Below are 20322 nucleotides of genomic sequence, written 5' to 3'. Positions count from 1 at the left end.
TTGTTTTTGGTGTTTTATTTTAAATAGGGATGGGAGAAGGGAAGAGTGGGATACTCCAGATTGAACTTTTCACAATGGATGAGGGCTCCTGTCTGAAGATGCAGCCCGGCTGCAGATTCACCTTGCCACTAGATGAATTTAGGTTAAGTCTCTATAAAGACTAGGGATGATCGAAAGGTTTAGGTCGACCATCGGTTCGACACGAACATTGACTGTTCGAAATTCGGCCGAATTCCAAACTTTTTTCGGCAACCAGAACCGACCAAAATGCAATAGGACAGGAACTGGGCTTTAAAAGACTGTGATTGGACCAGAAACATTAGTAAAAGCCAATTGAGGGGGCAGGAGGATGCTAGGAATGTGATTGGAGTGACTAGGGGGTCCAGAGGCCAATCAGTAGTGAATACGCCCCCAGTATATAACATAGCCCCGCCAAATCTCTAGTACTGTAATACAGGGCTGTGGAAGAGAGTGGAAGCAGTTCTGTTACTCCTGCTTCAAAAGTGTCATTTAGCAATTATTAGTGTGAGGAAAGGGATATCTAGTGTAGTTAGGGTACTATTTTCCACTATAGTTAGATTCAATAATCTAGTTTCTGTAGGGAAAGTGTTAAGTGTAAGGGGACCCTAGTGTAGTGTAGGGTAAACTGACTCTGACTGCTATGGCAGGGTAACCAAACTCTTCCATGTCAGGGTGACCGCCATAGAAAAAAGATAGTTTGTCTTAGAATTGCAGTAGAGCAGGGATAGGGCTCCGCTACTTTCACACCTGGCCGTTTTTGTTGCAGTCGTTTATTGGGCTTTTTTGTGGAGGCAGGCATGACATTTGAACTTCTGTGTAGGGGTATATATACACACACACACATATATGTATATATACACATACACACATATAGGTGTGATAGGAGCGGAGCCACATCCCTGCAAATAATTTCATTAGTGCAGGCATAGGGTTCCGCTACTTTCACACCTATATGTGTGTATGTGTATATATACATATATATGTGTGTGTGTATATATACCCCTACACAGAAGTTCAGATGTCATGCCTGCCTCCAAAGACGTCAACAAAAAGCCCAATAAACGCCTGCAACAAAAACGGCCAGGTGTGAAAATAGCAGAGCCCTATCCCTGCTCTACTGCAATTCTAAGACAAACAATCTTTTTTTTTTCTGGTTCTGGACATGCTACAGAGCTGAAACTTCACAGGTACACTTTTTAGACCCCCCCCCCCCCCCCAGACACTAAACCCAAAGAAATCTCATTTTTTTTCCAATATTTTTTTCAATAATTGGCTCTCTATCAAAAACGACAATTTTTTAAGAACTTTTTTTTTGTATGATTAATAGTCCCTGGGGCATGACCCAGAACCCTAGTCACTTTTTAGGGGCATTTATTGGGTTTTATGGCTTCAAAATGGTGTTTTTTGATTACCGAAGTTCGGTTCCCATTGATTTCAATGGGGTTCTGGAATCCGGACCCAAACTTTCGGGAAGTTCGGGTGTTCTGGTCGAATCATCCCTAATAAAGACGACTTAGTTGGCTAGATTATCTTCAGGATACCTGCCTAGTATCCCCTTTCACTCCACAGACTAACACCCGTCCTCTGACTATACTATACCGGGGTGGCCCCCTCTCAGGTCAGTCCCCTAGACACAATCCCCTGTACTCACGATACCTTTTTTTTCATGGGTCTCCAGTGTCTCTACCCCTCCAGTCAGTTCTCCTAGACCTTTGGGTTCAGTTTCTTTCCTCTGGTCCCCAGGCCGACTGCCTGTGACCACGTGCCACTGCTACAGAGGAGGAAGCAGCCGCCACCCTCTCTCCGGGACTCTGCTCTCCATCCAAAGACCTTGCAGCACATGTGCTCCTGGCTTTTATCAGTATCCCAGAATGCAACGAGACAGCCGATCTCTGCCAATCACTGGGATTGTATCAAAGCCTGTGTACCCATTGGTCAGGTTTCCTCCCACTGTCCATCATGCCTCCCTATTGGACCAGTGTGAAAACACTATCTAGACCCACACACTGAGCACACTGAGCAGACCTAACTCACGGATCCTGCTCTCTGGTAGGCAGAAAGCAATATAGATTTGCCTGCTGCTCCTCTGATAGGCAGACAGAGCCAAAAACTATACTCTCTCTCTAGCACCTACCTCGGAGGGTGCTACATATGTGTCAAAGCATAACGGAACAAGATGTTAGAAGCTGATTGGCTACCATGCACAGCTGCACCAGATTTTGCACTCTCCAGTTTTAGTAAATCAACCCCATTGTGACTACGCTCTGTCCCTGTCTCCCAATGGTGCTCCTTCATTTACACCCTGTCACATGGGCTTTTTGGCCATTTCAACACATATTAAGCAGGGATGGTCCAATGTTGTCGCTATCAGGAAACGCTATCCTAAAAAAAATAACATTCCACCATTGCTGGAATACATGTAGACAGGACGTGACTGCAAAGAGGCCACAGGAGATCAGTTGCACTGAGATGCAACAAAGTATGAAAACAAGATTAAAATTAGTATTCTAACATCTAAAAAGATGGTGGTTGTTTATGATACGTTAACTCATGAGAGGATAGGAAGAGGAACCTAAACATGTATATCGATAAATATTTTCAGCTTCCCGTAATCCCATCTCACCTGGAGCCCGCCATAGATGTGGTTCAAAGCCTCGTAGGCACCGTTGTAATTGCAGTTGTTGATATATTGGAGATTAGTTAATCCGCAGGACCCTCCGTAAAAATCAGTAGGCTGTAAATAGAAGATGCATTACTTCATTGTAGAGTAATGAATAAAATCACCATAAAATCCCATTGGTTAATAATTAGGGACCCTCACCATGCCATGCTGTGCTACTATATTGTAGACAGTCTTAATGTTTTCAGCATTAGTGTATCTTCGGTAAAACTCCTCCTGTTTCTTCACCACGCCTGCAACGCACAGAAAAACGCATATGGATAGGAATTATAATTGCATTAGACCACTGAATGCCTGCTTTCAGTTTTCAGCTGCAACTCTATGTAGACATAGATTTCATAGGTAACAGTACAAATAAATGGGAACTGCCCCCATGAAAGTGATGCATGTCAACAAAACTAAAGAAAAAGCAAAGGTGTCCAGTGCGTCGACTCACTGGTATTCCAACAGTGTAAAGAATTGGCCACAGCCCACATCTTTCATAGGTAACAGAACTGACTAAACCAAAAAATGTGGATTCCTGATTTTAGAATGAACAGAGTGAACTAAAGGATTTTTATTTATTTAACTTGACTGTTAAATGTACAGAAAGTCCCCAAGGCTACATCTGTCATTAATCTAATGGAGATGTCAATAGGTGCATTAAGGGTCCTTTCACACAGGCGATCCGATCTGATCCGACTGTCAGTTTTTCAGGTGGACCGCATCGGATGCTCCATGCATCCCTATGGGGCAGCGGATGTCAGCGGTGACATGTCCGCTGACACCCGCTGCTCTCCGATCCAATCCTGTCCGTGAAATCCGGACGGATGGAAACCCTATTTTCCATCCGTCTGGTGGATGGGATCGGATGAGAACGGACAGGCAGTCCGTTCTCATCCGATCTCCCCATAGAGAACAGCGGGGATCTAACAGCTCCGTCTCCGCACACAGATTGGAGCTGTCATCCGCCTGCTCAGCGGGGATCGGCGGATCCATCCCCCGCTGAGCAAAACAGACTCCGTCAGTGGTTGCGCCCGTGTAAAACGACCCTTAGTCTTGCAGTATTGGCTCATGGCTTTGTCCAGGGTTCTTTTGACACTGAAACAAGTGTCCAGGTTGGAAGATTTCCCCTCCTGCTTTGAGGACAGCCTAACATTTTGGATTTTCCCATGACTTTTAGTTCTAGTGAAAGTACACTATATTACCAAAAATATTGGGACACCTGCCTTTACACACACATGAACTTCAATGCCATCCCAGTCTTAGTCTGTAGGGTTGAATATTTGAGTTGGCCCACCCTTTGCCGCTATAACAGCTTCAACTCTTCTGGGAAGGCTGTCCACAAGGTTTAGGAGTGTCTATGGGAATGTTTGACCATTCTTTCAGAAGTGCATTAGTGAGGTCAGGCACTGAAGTGGACGAGATGACCTGGCTCGCAGTCTCCACTCAAATTCATGCCAAATTGTTCTATTGGGTTGAGGTAAGGACTCTGTGCAGGCCAGTCAAGTTCCTTCAACCCAAACTCGTTTATTCATGTCTTTATGGATCTTGCTTTGTGTGCTGGTCCAAATCATTTGGTGGAGGGGGGATTATGGTGTGGGGTTGTTTTTCAGGGGTTCATTTTAGTGAAGGGAACTCCTAAGACGTCAGCATACCAGGACATTTTGGAAAATGTCATGCTCCCAACTTTGTGGGAACAGTTTGGGGATTTCCCCTTCCTGTTCCAGAATAACTGCCCACCAGTGCACAAACAAGGTCCATAAAGAGCGAGTTTGGGGTGGAGGAAATTGACTGGCCTGCACAGAGTTCTGACCTCAACCCGATAGAACACCTTTGGGATGAATTAAAGCAGAGACTGCGATCCAGGCCTTCCCGGCCAACATCAGTGCCTGACCTCACAAATGCGCTTCTGGAAAATGGTCAAACATTCCCATAGACACACTCCTAAACCTGTGGACAGCCTTCCTAGAAGAGTTGAAGCTGTTATAGCTGCAAAGGGTGGGCCAGCTCAATATGGAACCCTACAGACTAATGGGCCATACCCACTATAAGATTTTCTGAAGACTTTTTCCTTTAGACTTACCAAAACCATATAATATGAGGTCAAACCTAAACACTTTCAATTTGTATGCAATCTGGCAGGCCCTTGCACTACATAGAAAAGATAAATCTGAAGGAAATCTAACCACAAAAGTTGGATAGTGTGTATCCAGCTTAAAGCTGGACATTTTTGTTGCAGGGGATGCCAGAAATCTGACATGCATCTTAGGCAGACTTCTGGGAAAATTGGTAAGCCAATCACACAAGCAGGAAATGATGTTTCTGGGGTGTGGACAGTACACATTCTGCATACAGAACAGCTCCAGGTGGCCATATTGCATTGTATTTTTAGAAAATTACAATGGCTGCAGATTGAAAAGGAAAAGTAATTTTGAATAACATTCAATCACAATATGATTTGTGCCGCAATTGTATACGCTATATTATTTATTCTTTCTTTACAATTTTTATCTCCCACGAAAGTGGAGTTACCCTTTAATATATAGAACAAAAGTTTCAACATACTGTTTCTTTCTTGCATTATTATCTTAGTACTTTTTGTAAGCTTACCAGGAGCCACTACAGAATCCTTGGTTCCAGAATAGATGAAGACTTTATCACTTTGGAGGTTTGATAAAGGATCAATGAGGGAGCTGCTTGCATAACTCTCAGCCTTGGAGAAGAGGTTATTCATATTGATGCTGCTGGGGAATAACATGCAGGTGGTGGTTGCGGAGGCCAAATATCCGGTTGCACAGTAATAAGGTCCTGCGTTTACATGAGAAAAAAATGTATTATTGCTGAACTTTGTTGAAAATTGTAGCAACACCTTTTTTATTGACTTTGTGTGTAACTTGCAAGTAAATACAACTCCAATTTCAAAATGTTGTGACAATGCAAATAGAATAGAAAACGTGAAAATGTTTAAGCTGAGAAAATGAAAAAAATAAGGTAATTTTGAAATTGATGGCAGCAACATATCTCAAAGTTGGGACAGGACCATGTTGACCACAGTGTAGCATCCTCTCTTCTTTTAACAACACTCTGTAAACAGAGAGAATTAGAAGGAGCTCAGACAAAGAGTATTAAAAAATGTACAGGTACCCACATCCCAAAAAAGCAATATATATATAGAGAGCACAATTGGGGGCAAGTATGGGGATTTTAATGGTACCGTACCAAGACCAATAACATTCAATTGAGGACTAATATTTGTATAAAAATGTTTTTGAAATTGTATTACAAAGAAATATATATAAAAACAAGAAACACAAAAAACACAATCCAAGAGTATATGTGTACACAGTTGTGTGAACCAAAATTCAATACAGTTAATTCACAAACTACACCAGTAGGGTCATACCACAAGATCATACAATCCCTGGCTCAGTGGTAAGTCAGGTAAATATGACTACTGTAGTTCCCATAATACCCAACATGTTTCGCAGGGATCCGCTTTATCAGGGGCGTGGTGTGGTGCAGTAATAGAAAACATACATAAACTATAATACAAAAAAGGAGGGAAAATTGAATAAACAATAAATTCAGTCAATAATCTCTATATTGGACAAAAATATAAATCAGAAAGATATATATATATTATTTTTTGTGCTGTGCAGCCAAGAAGTCCCTACCTCATAAAAACAGTTACCACCAGCTAATCAAACAACAGAAGAGCATCACAATGTATAATCTCCCCCGGGCAGGCATGGAGGCAACAAACAAACAGAAGACCTCCAAACAACTGAGTAGTCAAAAAATCTATATGTAGCCGGGACTGGACTACTATATATATATATATATACATATACACATGTTGCAGATATATACTTATGTTCAGGTTTACCGTTATAATTGATGTTGCTGGAATGCCCCTTTAAGGCTGCTTACAGAAGAGGATCGGCTTTCGCAGGAAGCAGAGGAATTGGATTGTGGGAGAGTTAGTTCGAGACCCAATGTAAGCCGTTGTTTGGACTGCTGAAGGAACTATACTCGCAGGGAGCTTTGAGAGAGCGAAGGATCATGGGAAAGCCTATAAATCTATCTGCTACACCGGACGTGGGTTCTCTTGCTTCCAGGAATCAGCAAGTGCAGACCAGCCTGAGAGGTGTGTCGGGACACTGATGGTGGTTGAGGCCTTGTGCATGTGGCCTAGTGAGAGCAGAGTCCATCCTCAGGGGTGTGGATGCTGGTGACTACACAGCGGTAGCAGATTTAGTGGAGCTGAGAGGAGAGTGGGTGGAAGCTGAGCTGACTGACCGGGACAGCCAAGTATCGATCACTCCCAGATGCCAGAGCGTGGGAGGGCGTATCGTTTCCTGTCACAGGATTGTCACATGTGGACACTGTCAAGTGGAAGAGTGCCTGGTGCAATCCTAATCGCAAGTATAATTCTCCCTTAATAGCACACTGACTGCAGAGAGGATTACACATATTACTACCCTGGGATTACAAATATCACAGTGAACAGTGATAAGAGCTCCAACTGCCGGCGAAGACATAGCAAGGCCTGGCTAGGAGAGGGAGCTCAGCATTTGTTTGCTTTAAACATGTTTAGTTACAGTAATTAGAGTTAATATCAGTTAGGACCAGTAATAGCTGGAGTGATTTCAGAGGTCTCTTATTTAGGCCATAGCTATTCTACACCGCAATAGTATTGACAGAAGTTGCTGACATTCTATTTGGTTGTATTATCAATGATGTTTGATATTATTTATTGACCTTTTGTATTCATATTGTGTCAGTCTGTTAGACTCCACTGAGCTTGGTGGGGTTTGCTAGACTGAAATTAATACATTCTTCTACTACCAAGTTATACCTGTTTTTCTATTTAAGTAAAATAACCAGACGGTACTTTCATTGTGTCAGTGTGTCCTTTGGAGAATATACTTGTCATGGCAGAATTGTGTCAGGTGGGTTGGAAGGTTCTCAGGGTCAGGTGAGTACAGAGGAACACCCGCTAACTAGCAGCCCCCATGAGGGCAGTGCTACATATAAAAATGTACGATAATGGCATATTATATAATGGTGATAACAGGGCAATTTAGTGAAAAACAAACAAATAATAATTATTATATGAGTAGGCTACACCTACCATCAAGGAGGGCAGGCAGGAAAATGACAAGGCGGACGGTGGAGCAGGCAGACAGTGGAGCAATTGAATGTTATTGGTCTTAGTACGGTATCATTAAAATCCCCATGCTTGCCCCAAATTGTGCTCTCTGTATATAACACTCTGTAAACATCTGGGAACTGAGGAGACCAGTTGTTGGAGTTTTGGGAGAGGAATGTTGTCCCATTCTTGCCTGATATAGGATTCTAACTGCTCAACAGTCCTGGGTCTTCTTTGTCGTATTTTTCGTTTCATGATGCATCAAATATTTTCAGTTGGTGAAAGGTCTAGTCTCCAGGCATGCCAGTTAGGTACCTGGATTCTTCTACTATGAAGCCATGTTGTTGGCAGTATGCGATTTAGCATTTTCCTGCTGAAAAATGCAAGGCCTTCCCTGAAAAAGATGGTATCAGGATGGGAGCATATGTTGATCTAAAACCTGGACCTTTATTTATTACAGGTATTTATATAATGTTGTCAATTTACACAGTGCTTTACATTTACAACAGTCCCTGCCCTCAAGGAGCTTACAATCTAAGGTCCCTAACTCACATTCATACATACACACACTAGGGCCAATTTAGACAGGAGCTAATTAACCTACCAGCATGTCTTTGGAGTGTGGGAGGAAACCCACATGTGCATAGGGAGAACATGCAATCTCTGTTCAGATAGTGCCATGGTTGGGATTTGAACCAATGACCTTAGTGCTGCTAGGTGGAAGTGTTAACCAATTATCCACTGTGCTGCCCAATAGCTTTCACCATTGATGGTGCCTTTCCAGATGTGCAAGCTGCCTATTCCATAAACACTAATGAACCCCCATACCATCAGAGATGCAGGCTTTTGAAATTAGCACTGATAACAAGCCAGCAGGCCCCTCTCCTTTTTAGTCTGAAAGACATGGACATATAGATGCCAGAAAGAATGTAAATTTTGATTTGTCTGACTACAGAACAGTTTCTCACTTTGCAACAAAGCATTTTAAACGAGCACAGAAAAGAGGACAGCATTTCTGGATCGTGTTTAGATATGGCTTCTTCTTGCATGATAGAGCTTTACCTTGCATCTTTGGATGGCAGAGTGAACTGTGTCCACATACAGTGTTTTTTTTTAAGTGTAGCACTGCTGCCTAGAGGACTGCTGGAAATTACACTGTAGGGATTCCCTTGGGTTACCCGTAGCAACTTTTTGCAGAAAACTTAACACTTTAAGTTATTGGCTCAGTCAATGATCAGTCCAGGGGTTGTTGTTTTTGTGGTTTTATTTAAATTGGGATGGGAGAAGGGATGAGTGGGATACTCCAACTGTTAACTATTCATATTTCAGAGGACTTCTAACTTGAGAATGCGGCAAGGCCGCTACTTCATCCTGCCACTTGAATGAAGATGAGGTTCCTATTTGTGTTTCTCTTCAGGGTATTCCCCCAGTACCCCCTTTCTCTGTACTAGCCGACACCCGTCCATTGACTGCACTACCTGGAGTGGTCCACTTCCTGGGCAGACCCCTGGGCAAGATCCTCTGTACTCAAGGTACTGTTTTTCCAGAGTCTCGCAGTGCCCCAACTCCTCAGTCAGTACTCCTGGACCTCTGGGTTCAGCTCCGCACTGTAGGTGCACCAGGCCAAATGCCTATGACCATCACCAACTGCTGCAGAAGAGGAGGCAGCCGCGACCTCCCTTCTTGGACAATGCTTCCCGCCAAAGGCCTCTACCTCATGTGCCTGTGGCTTTTTATACCCTACCCCATAATGCACCGAGACAAACTGTCTGTGCCAATCCCCGGGCAGTACCAAAAGTCTGTGTGTCATTGGTCAGGTTTCCTCCAGTATCCAACATGCCTCCCCATCGGATCAGCTAGGGACTCTTCCTGAGGCCAGGTGAATCACACACTGAACAGACCTGACTCACAGATCCTGCTCTCTGTTAAGCAGAGAACAATATAGATTTTGCCTGCTGCTCCTCTGATAGGCAGACAGAGCCAAAACTATACTCTCTACCTAGCACCTACCTAGGAGGGTGCTACAGAAGTATTCCTGAGCCCATGCAGTGATGTCCATTGCAGAATCATGTCTGTTTTTAACCACTTGCCGACCGCTCACATGGAGCGTACTTCGGCAAAGTGGCTCGATATCTTCTTGTGGGCGGCGTGTACCGCGCTTGTGGGCAGCGCGCGGCGCCGGAGGCTCGCTCCCGCTGTATTCAGACACAGCGGGAGTCGGGCCAGGGGAGGAGAGGTGGTGATCACCGCCGCTCTTCCCCGATCATCGGCGATCGAGTGAGGAGATCTGCCCTCTTTGTTTTCTCCTAAGTGACAGGCAGGGACAGATTACAGGATTCAGCATAGCTGAACCTGCGATCTGTGCCTGTGTCACACAGTCCCCTCCCCCCACACACGTTAGTAAGCACCAGGCATATATTTGACCTCTTGATCACCAATAAAGTTAACCCCTTCCCTGCCAGTGTCATTGTTACAGTAACAGTGCATATTTATAGCACTGATTACTGTAGTAATGTCACTGGTACCCCCAAAAGTGTCAAAAATGTCAGTTAGGGGTCCGATCTGTCCGCCGCAATGTCGCAGTCGCGCAAAAAAATCGCAGATCGCCGCCAGATCGCCACCATTACTAGTTAAAAAAAAACAATAAAAATGATTAAAATTCCCGTGGTTAGTAGCTGCGATAACTTTTGCGCAAACCAAACAAAATACGCCTATTGCGATTTCTTTTACCAAACATATGTAGCAGAAAACAAATTGGCCTTAAATGTTAAAAAAATTTTGATTTTTAAATTTTTTCTTGGGGAATTTCATATAAAAAAAATGTGAAAAATATTGTTATTTTTTCAAAATTGTCGCTCTTTTTTTGTTTATAGCGCAAAAATACATTTTGGCTTAAATATATGACAAAAATTGAATATACAGTATTGGATATTTTTTAACTGTCAAAGTAGAAAAATATTGTTATTTTTTCAAAATTGTCGCTATTTTTTTATTAATATCGCAAAAAATGAAAAGCGCAGAGGTGATAAAATACCACCAAAAGAAAGCTCTGTTTGTGGGAAAAAAGGACGTAAATTTTGTTTGGGTACGGCGTTGCGTGACCGGGCAATTGTCAGTTAAAGTCGCACAGTGCCAAGTTGCAAAAAGTGGCCTGGATGTAAAGCAGGAAAATCCTCTGGTCCTAAAGTGGTTAATGTACTGCCACCTGAGAGCCCAAAGATCACAGACATCCAATATTGCGTTTTAGCCTTGTTTCTTGCACACAGAAATTTCTCCAGATTCTCATAATCCTTTGATAATATTATATATTGCACATGATGATATACAGAATCTCATAAATGTGAGTACACCCCTCACATTTTTGCAAATATTTTATTATATCTTTTCATGTGACAACACTAGAAAGAAATGACACTTTGCTACAATGTAAAGTAGTGAGTGTACAGCTTGTATAACAGTGTAAATTTGCTGTCCCCTCAAAATAACTCAACACACAGCCATTAATGTCTAAACCGCTAACAACAAAAGTGAGTATAAGTTAAAATGTCCAATTTGGGCCCAATTAGCCATTTTCCCTCCTCGTGTAATGTGACTCGTTAGTGTTACAAGGTCTCAGGTGTGAACAGGGAGCAGGTGTGTTAAATTTGGCGTTATCGCTCTCACTCTCTCATACTGGTCACTGGAAGTTAAACATGGTACCTCATGGCAAAGAACTCTCTGAGGATCTGAAAAAAAAAGGAATTGTTGCTCTACATAAAGATGGCCTAGGCTATAAGAAGATTGCCAAGACCCTGAAACTGAGCTGCAGCACTATGGCTAAGACCATACAGCGGTTTAACCTCCCTGGCGGTATGATTATGTCAGGAATTCTGTACCAAAAGCGGTACAATTCTTTTCATGGAAATTTGGCGTTATGAATAGGGTTGAGCGGACACCTAGATGTCCGTGTTCGACGGGTTCGGCCGAACTTTAAAAAAAAGTCCGGGTCCGTGTCCCGGACTTTTACCGAACTTTTCCCGGACACCGAACCCCATTGAAGTCAATGGGGACCCGAACTTTAAGGCACTAAAATGGCTCTAAAACACCAAAGGAAAGGGCTAGAGTGCTGCAAATGGCAGCAAAACGTAATTAAGAGCATGGCAAGTGCTCTGCAAACAAATGTGGATAGGGAAATAACTTAAAACAACAAAAAAAAACAGAAAAATAAAACAATGTTCTTCTTCATCTCTGAAGGACGAGGCCCATATGGAGTAGGAGGGAGGTTGAGGTGGTGGTGGATGTGGCGGTGACATAGGCGTGCGCACAGGGTGTGCTGGGTGTGCCTGGGCACACCCTAATCACCTAGGGCACATAGCATTGCCAGTGAGGAGATGGGAAAGATCTCCCTGGGACCTGCTCTGCTCTATTTCTCCTTGCCTACAGGTACATGGCCCCGATACATTACTCTCCCTGCTGGCAAACACATGCATGTGTATTTCAACTTTGGGGTGCACACCTTAATGCAATAGGCTGCGCACACCTATGGGCGGTGTAGGTGGAAGCGGCGGTGGAGGAGGACCAGGGCCGGATTAACAGCATCATGGGCTTGGTGCTGAGGATTTTGAAGGGCCTTAGGGCCGTGCCTTGCCATGCACCCAGAGGAGGAAGGGTGCAGCCATGCATGCCTAATTCAACATGGGATGCTGTCTCTGAAGCCCATAAACACATCCATGCATCGCCAACTGTCCCTCCTTGTCCGGCCTTCACGCTGTGTGGGGAGGTTCTGAGGGTGCTGCCTGGGGAAGCGAGCATAGAAGCCAGACTTCTGTGTTTACAAGTGACAGAAGAGCGGTAACAGTGAATATGGCCAACCCGGGGCCTATATAAAAGGTAGGGGCCTGGAGCTGCAGCTCCAATAGACCCTACATTAATCTGGCCCTGAGGAGGAGGACGAGGTAGCCAACACTGCTTCTTTTCACAAATTTTAAATGAGGGTACACCCCAAAAGAGTGAGAAAGAGCAAAAATGGAACAATGGGTGGGTAAGGTCGGTATCCATTGCTATTCTGCATAAGGTACGGAAAAGTCCCGTGGGATCCATGCCTGGTTCATTTTAATGAACGTGAGCTTGTCCACATTGTCTCTGGACAGGCGGCTGCGCTTGTCTGTTATAACGCCCCCAGCCGTGCTAAATACCCGTTCAGATAATACACTGGCTGCAGGGCACGCCAGCACCTCCAAGGCGTAAAGGGCAAGCTCAGGCCATGTGCCCAATTTGGAGACCCAGAAGTTGAAGGGGGCAGACCCGTCATTCACTACATGTAGGCGTGTGCACACATACTGCTCCACCATGTTGGTAAAATGCTGCCTCCTGCTAAGACGTTCCATCTGAGCTGCTGGTGCTGCTGTTTGTTGTGGCGTGCTGACAAAGCTTTTCCACATTTCGGCCATGCTAACCCTGCCTTCTGAGGTGCTGGCGGTGCCCTGGTTGCGTTGGCGACCTCCTCCTCCTCCTCCTCTGCCTTGTGCTTCCACTGTGGCCCCGCTGTCAGATGGGAATGCCAGCAGCATGGCGTCTACCAGCGTGCGCTTGTACTCGCGCATCTTGCGATCGCGCTCCAGTGAGTGAATTAAGGACGGTACGTTGTCCTTGTAACGGGGATCCAGCAGCGTGGCCACCCAGTAATCAGCACAAGTTAGAATGTGGGCAACTCGGCGGTCGTTGTGGAGACACTGCAGCATGTAATCGCTCATGTGTGCCAGGCTGCCCAGAGGCGACGAAAGGCTGTCCTCTGTGGGAGGTGTATGGTCCGTGTCCTCTGTATCCCCCCAGCCACGCACCAGTGATGGCCATGAGCTGGCCTGGGTGCCACCCTGCTGTGAACATGGTTCCATCTCCTCCTCCAGCTCCTCCTCCTCCTCATCCTCCTCATCCTCCAGAACTGTGCCCCTGCTGGACAATTGCGTCCCTGGCGTTTGCGTGTGCAGGAACCCACCCTCGGAGCCCCTTGCGAATGACTGCCCTGAAAGCCTTGGAAATGTTACCTCTTCATCCTCCTCCTCCTCCTCATCCTGTGCCACATCCTCTTCCATCATCGCCCGAATTGTTTTTTCAAGGAGGCATAGAAGTGGGATAGTTAAGCTGAGAACGGCGTCATTGCCACTGGCCATGTTGGTGGAGTACTCAAAACAGCGCAACAAGGCACACAGGTCTCGCATGGAGGCCCAGTTATTGGTGGTGAAGTGGTGCTGTTCCGCAGAGCGACTCACGCGTGCGTGCTGCAGCTGAAACTCCACTATGGCCTGCTGCTGCTCGCACAGTCTTTCCAGCATGTGCAAGGTGGAGTTCCACCTTGTGGGCACGTCACATATGAGGCGGTGAGCGGGAAGGCCGAAGTTACGCTGCAGCGCTGCCAGGCGAGCAGCAGCAGGGTGAGAACGCCGAAAGTGCGCACAAACGGCCCGCACTTTCTGCAGCAGCTCTGACATATCGGGGTAGTTTTTAAGGAACCTCTGCACCACCAAATTCAGCACATGCGCCAGGCAAGGGATGTGCGTCAAACCGGCTAGGCCCAGAGCTGCTATGAGATTTCTCCCGTTATCGCACACCACCAGGCCGGGCTTGAGGCTCGCTGGCAGCAACCACTCATTTGTCTGCTGTTCCATGCTCCTCCACAACTCCTGCGCGGTGTGTGGTTTGTCCCCCAAACAGGCAAGTTGTAAAACTGCTTGCTGTCGTTTACCCCTGGCCGTGCTGAAGTTGGTGGTGAAGGTGTTACGCTGTCCGGATGAGGAGGCGGTAGAGGATGAGGAAGCGGAGTAGGAGGAGTTAGGAACAGGAGGCAAACTGAAGCGCCCTGCAATCCTCGGTGGTGGAAGGACATGCGCCAAATTGCTATCCGCCTCAGGCCCATCCGCCACTGCATTTACCCAGTGTGCCGTTAGGGAGATATAACGCCCCTGACCGTGCTTACTGGTCCACGTATCCGTAGTTAGGTGGACCTTGGCACAGATGGCGTTGCGCAGTGCACACCTGATTTTTTCCCCCACTTGGTTGTGCAGGGAAGGGATGGCTTGCCTGGAAAAGTAGTGGCGGCTGGGCACGACGTACTGTGGGACAGCCACCGACATAAGGTTTTTAAAACTGTGCGTCTCCACCAGACGGAATGACAGCATTTCAAAGGCCAATAATTTTGAAATGCTGGCATTCAGGGCCAGGGATCGCGGGTGGGTAGGGGGGTACTTCCTCTTCCTCTCAAGTGTTTGGGAGATGGAAAGCTGAACGCTTCCACGGGACATTGTGGAGATGGTTGTTGGTGACCCAGGTGGTGGTGTTGCTGACAGATCGTCTGTTTGCGGGGTGGCAGGTGCCGGTATCACTACAGATGTGGCTGGAGCGGCCGAGACTGCAGCAGAAGAGGAAGCAGGATGAGCCAGAGACGTTTCTTGGTTTTGAAGGTGTGTACTCCACTGCAGCTCGTGCTTTGCACTTAGATGCCTGATCATGCAGGTTGTGCTCAGGTTGAGAAGGTTCATGCCTCGCTTCAAGCTCTGATTGCACAGGGTGCAAACCACTCGTGTCCTGTCATCAGCACATTTTCTAAAGAACTTCCACGCTAGAGAACTCCTTTGAGCTGACTTTGGTGCGCTCGTTCCCTTGCTGCGTTGGGCAGTAGCGGGCGTAGTGTCTAGGGCACGGCCGCTCCGCTTCTGCACCCTGCTCCCTCTTCTGCTGTGCTGGTGGCTCTGTGCGACCACCGCCTCTTCCTCCAAACTACTCAGTTCACCTGCATGACGTTCATTCCATGTGGGGTCGAGGACCTCATCGTCCTCCACATCATCTTCCACCCAGTCTTCACCCCTGCCCTCCTTGTCGGTCTCCACAATGCTGAACGCCGCAGCAGTTGGCACCTGCGTTTCGTCATCATCGGAGACGTGCTGCGATGATCCTTGCATGTACTCATCTTGAGGAATAAGTGGTTGGGCATCGCTGCACTCAATCTCTTCCACTTCTGGGGCAGGGCTAGGTGGATGGCCCTGGGAAACCCTGCTGACAGAGTCCTCAAAAAGAATAAGAGACTGCTGTATGGCTTGGGGCTCAGACTGCTGGCCTGATTTGCAAGGGGGTGAGGTGAAAGACGGTTGGACATTGGCTGCAGGTGCCAACTCTGACCTTTCTGCAGTAGACTGGGTGGGAGACAATGTGAAGGAACTGGAGGCACTGTCAGCAGCAAACCAATCTACTATCGCCTCAACTTGTTCTGGCCTCATCACTTCTAGGGGCGTTTGATGCCCTACCAAATACTGATGCAGGTTCTGTCGCCTACTCACACTTGAGGAAGGTGTTTCACTTGTGCGTGTAGCTGGCACAGATCGACCATGTCCTCTCCTTGCAACAGGAGCTCTACCAGCAGCACCACGACCCAGGCCACGGCCCTTATTTGACGGTCTCCTCATATTTCTGTAATTTAAGATCTTGCCCTAGAAAGGTTTTTATTGAATAGCGGAATAGAAAATATGATCCAAAAAAAGTGTATGTATATCACACGTACACAACCACACTAGGCCCCAATTACTATTGTTTGTACCCCTAAAAGGCTAGATGAGGAGTAGGGGGAGTATGGAACAGGCAGCACCCTCAAACCTTCAGAAGTATGAGATGAACCCCAACAACTTGGAAAGGTGGATCTCTCTCACACGTACCGACACAGACTATCCCGCAATTCAATTGATCCTCAAAGGTTTTTATTGAATAGCGGAATAGGAAATATGATCAAAAAAAGTGTATGTATCTCGCACGTACACAACCACACTAGGCCCCAATTACTATTGTTTGTACCCCTAAAAGGCTAGATGAGGAGTAGGGGGGGTATGGAACAGGCAGCACCCTCAAACCTTCAGAAGTATGAGATGAACCCCAACAACTTGGAAAGGTGGATCTCTCTCACACGTACCGACACAGACTATCCCGCAATTCAATTGATCCCCAAAGGTTTTTATTGAATAGCGGAATAGGAAATATGATCAAAAAAAGTGTATGTATCTCACACGTACAGAAACACACTAGGCCCCAATTACTATTGTTTGTACACCTAAAAGGATGGATGAGGAGGAGGAGGAGTATGGAACAGGCAGCACCCTCAAAGCTTCAGAAGTATGAGATGAACCCCAAAAACTTGGAAAGGTGGATCTCACACGTACCGACACAGACTATTCCGCAATTTAATTGATCCCCAAAGGTTTTTATTGAATAGCGGAATAGGAAATATGATCAAAAAATGTGTATGTATCTCACACGTACAGAAGCACACTAGGCCCCAATTACTATTGTTTGTACACCTAAAAGGATGGATGAGGAGGAGGAGGAGTATGGAACAGGCAGCACCCTCAAAGCTTCAGAAGTATGAGATGAACCCCAAAAACTTGGAAAGGTGGATCTCACACGTACCGACACAGACTATCCCGCAATTTAATTGATCCCCAAAGGTTTTTATTGAATAGCGGAATAGGAAATATGATCAAAAAAAGTGTATGTATCTCGCACGTACACAACCACACTAGGCCCCAATTACTATTGTTTGTACCCCTAAAAGGCTAGATGAGGAGTAGGGGGGGTATGGAACAGGCAGCACCCTCAAACCTTCAGAAGTATGAGATGAACCCCAACAACTTGGAAAGGTGGATCTCTCTCACACGTACCGACACAGACTATCCCGCAATTCAATTGATCCTCAAAGGTTTTTATTGAATAGCGGAATAGGAAATATGATCAAAAAAAGTGTATGTATCTCGCACGTACACAACCACACTAGGCCCCAATTACTATTGTTTGTACCCCTAAAAGGCTAGATGAGGAGTAGGGGGGGTATGGAACAGGCAGCACCCTCAAACCTTCAGAAGTATGAGATGAACCCCAACAACTTGGAAAGGTGGATCTCTCTCACACGTACCAACACAGACTATCCCCCAATTTAACTGATCCCCAAAGGTTTTTGATTAAATAGCGGAATAGAAAATATGATCCCAAAAAAGTGTATGTATATCACACGTACACAACCACACTAGGCCCCAATTACTATTGTTTGTACCCCTAAAAGGCTAGGAGTAGGGGGAGTATGGAACAGGCAGCACCCTCAAACCTTCAGAAGTATGAGATGAACCCCAACAACTTGGAAAGGTGGATCTCTCTCACACGTACCAACACAGACTATCCCCCAATTTAACTGATCCCCAAAGGTTTTTGATTAAATAGCGGAATAGAAAATATGATCCCAAAAAAGTGTATGTATATCACACGTACACAACCACACTAGGCCCCAATTACTATTGTTTGTACCCCTAAAAGGCTAGGAGTAGGGGGAGTATGGAACAGGCAGCACCCTCAAACCTTCAGAAGTATGAGATGAACCCCAACAACTTGGAAAGGTGGATCTCTCTCACACGTACCAACACAGACTATCCCCCAATTTAACTGATCCCCAGAGGTTTTTGATTAAATAGCGGAATAGAAAATATGATCCCAAAAAAGTGTATGTATATCACACGTACACAACCACACTAGGCCCCAATTACTATTGTTTGTACCCCTAAAAGGCTAGGAGTAGGGGGAGTATGGAACAGGCAGCACCCTCAAACCTTCAGAAGTATGAGATGAACCCCAACAACTTGGAAAGGTGGATCTCTCTCACACGTACCAACACAGACTATCCCCCAATTTAACTGATCCCCAGAGGTTTTTGATTAAATAGCGGAATAGAAAATATGATCCCAAAAAAGTGTATGTATATCACACGTACACAACCACACTAGGCCCCAATTACTATTGTTTGTACCCCTAAAAGGCTAGGAGTAGGGGGGAGTATGGAACAGGCAGCACCCTCAAACCTTCAGAAGTATGAGATGAACCCCAACAACTTGGAAAGGTGGATCTCTCTCACACGTACCAACACAGACTATCCCCCAATTTAACTGATCCCCAAAGGTTTTTGATTAAATAGCGGAATAGAAAATATGATCCCAAAAAAGTGTATGTATATCACACGTACACAACCACACTAGGCCCCAATTACTATTGTTTGTACCCCTAAAAGGCTAGGAGTAGGGGGAGTATGGAACAGGCAGCACCCTCAAACCTTCAGAAGTATGAGATGAACCCCAACAACTTGGAAAGGTGGATCTCTCTCACACGTACCAACACAGACTATCCCCCAATTTAACTGATCCCCAAAGGTTTTTGATTAAATAGCGGAATAGAAAATATGATCCCAAAAAAGTGTATGTATATCACACGTACACAACCACACTAGGCCCCAATTACTATTGTTTGTACCCCTAAAAGGCTAGGAGTAGGGGGAGTATGGAACAGGCAGCACCCTCAAACCTTCAGAAGTATGAGATGAACCCCAACAACTTGGAAAGGTGGATCTCTCTCACACGTACCAACACAGACTATCCCCCAATTTAACTGATCCCCAGAGGTTTTTGATTAAATAGCGGAATAGAAAATATGATCCCAAAAAAGTGTATGTATATCACACGTACACAACCACACTAGGCCCCAATTACTATTGTTTGTACCCCTAAAAGGCTAGGAGTAGGGGGAGTATGGAACAGGCAGCACCCTCAAACCTTCAGAAGTATGAGATGAACCCCAACAACTTGGAAAGGTGGATCTCTCTCACACGTACCAACACAGACTATCCCCCAATTTAACTGATCCCCAAAGGTTTTTGATTAAATAGCGGAATAGAAAATATGATCCCAAAAAAGTGTATGTATATCACACGTACACAACCACACTAGGCCCCAATTACTATTGTTTGTACCCCTAAAAGGCTAGGAGTAGGGGGAGTATGGAACAGGCAGCACCCTCAAACCTTCAGAAGTATGAGATGAACCCCAACAACTTGGAAAGGTGGATCTCTCTCACACGTACCAACACAGACTATCCCCCAATTTAACTGATCCCCAGAGGTTTTTGATTAAATAGCGGAATAGAAAATATGATCCCAAAAAAGTGTATGTATATCACACGTACACAACCACACTAGGCCCCAATTACTATTGTTTGTACCCCTAAAAGGCTAGGAGTAGGGGGAGTATGGAACAGGCAGCACCCTCAAACCTTCAGAAGTATGAGATGAACCCCAACAACTTGGAAAGGTGGATCTCTCTCACACGTACCAACACAGACTATCCCCCAATTTAACTGATCCCCAGAGGTTTTTGATTAAATAGCGGAATAGAAAATATGATCCCAAAAAAGTGTATGTATATCACACGTACACAACCACACTAGGCCCCAATTACTATTGTTTGTACCCCTAAAAGGCTAGGAGTAGGGGGAGTATGGAACAGGCAGCACCCTCAAACCTTCAGAAGTATGAGATGAACCCCAACAACTTGGAAAGGTGGATCTCTCTCACACGTACCAACACAGACTATCCCCCAATTTAACTGATCCCCAGAGGTTTTTGATTAAATAGCGGAATAGAAAATATGATCCCAAA

General features: G+C 45.5%; 1 protein-coding gene across 1 annotated transcript in view; it reads right to left on the bottom strand.

Moving 5' to 3' along the window:
- LOC309553865 (poly(3-hydroxybutyrate) depolymerase-like) overlaps nucleotides 1–20322 on the bottom strand; it is a gene marked incomplete at its 5' end in the record, with an annotated part of 61697 nt that overhangs the window by 27357 nt on the left and 14018 nt on the right. The window contains 3 exons of the mRNA XM_082255344.1: nucleotides 2645–2755; nucleotides 2843–2934; nucleotides 5294–5491. Of these exons, the coding sequence (XP_082111470.1) occupies nucleotides 2645–2755; nucleotides 2843–2934; nucleotides 5294–5491 (401 nt within the window). The remainder of the gene's footprint in view (nucleotides 1–2644; nucleotides 2756–2842; nucleotides 2935–5293; nucleotides 5492–20322) is intronic.

The sequence above is a fragment of the Pelophylax lessonae genome, assembly GCF_965119305.1.
Source record: "Pelophylax lessonae genome assembly, chromosome: 4".
Taxonomy (NCBI): Eukaryota; Metazoa; Chordata; class Amphibia; order Anura; family Ranidae; genus Pelophylax; species Pelophylax lessonae.
The sequence above is the reverse complement of the archived record's forward strand: the minus strand, read 5'-3'. Positions and strand labels throughout refer to the sequence as shown.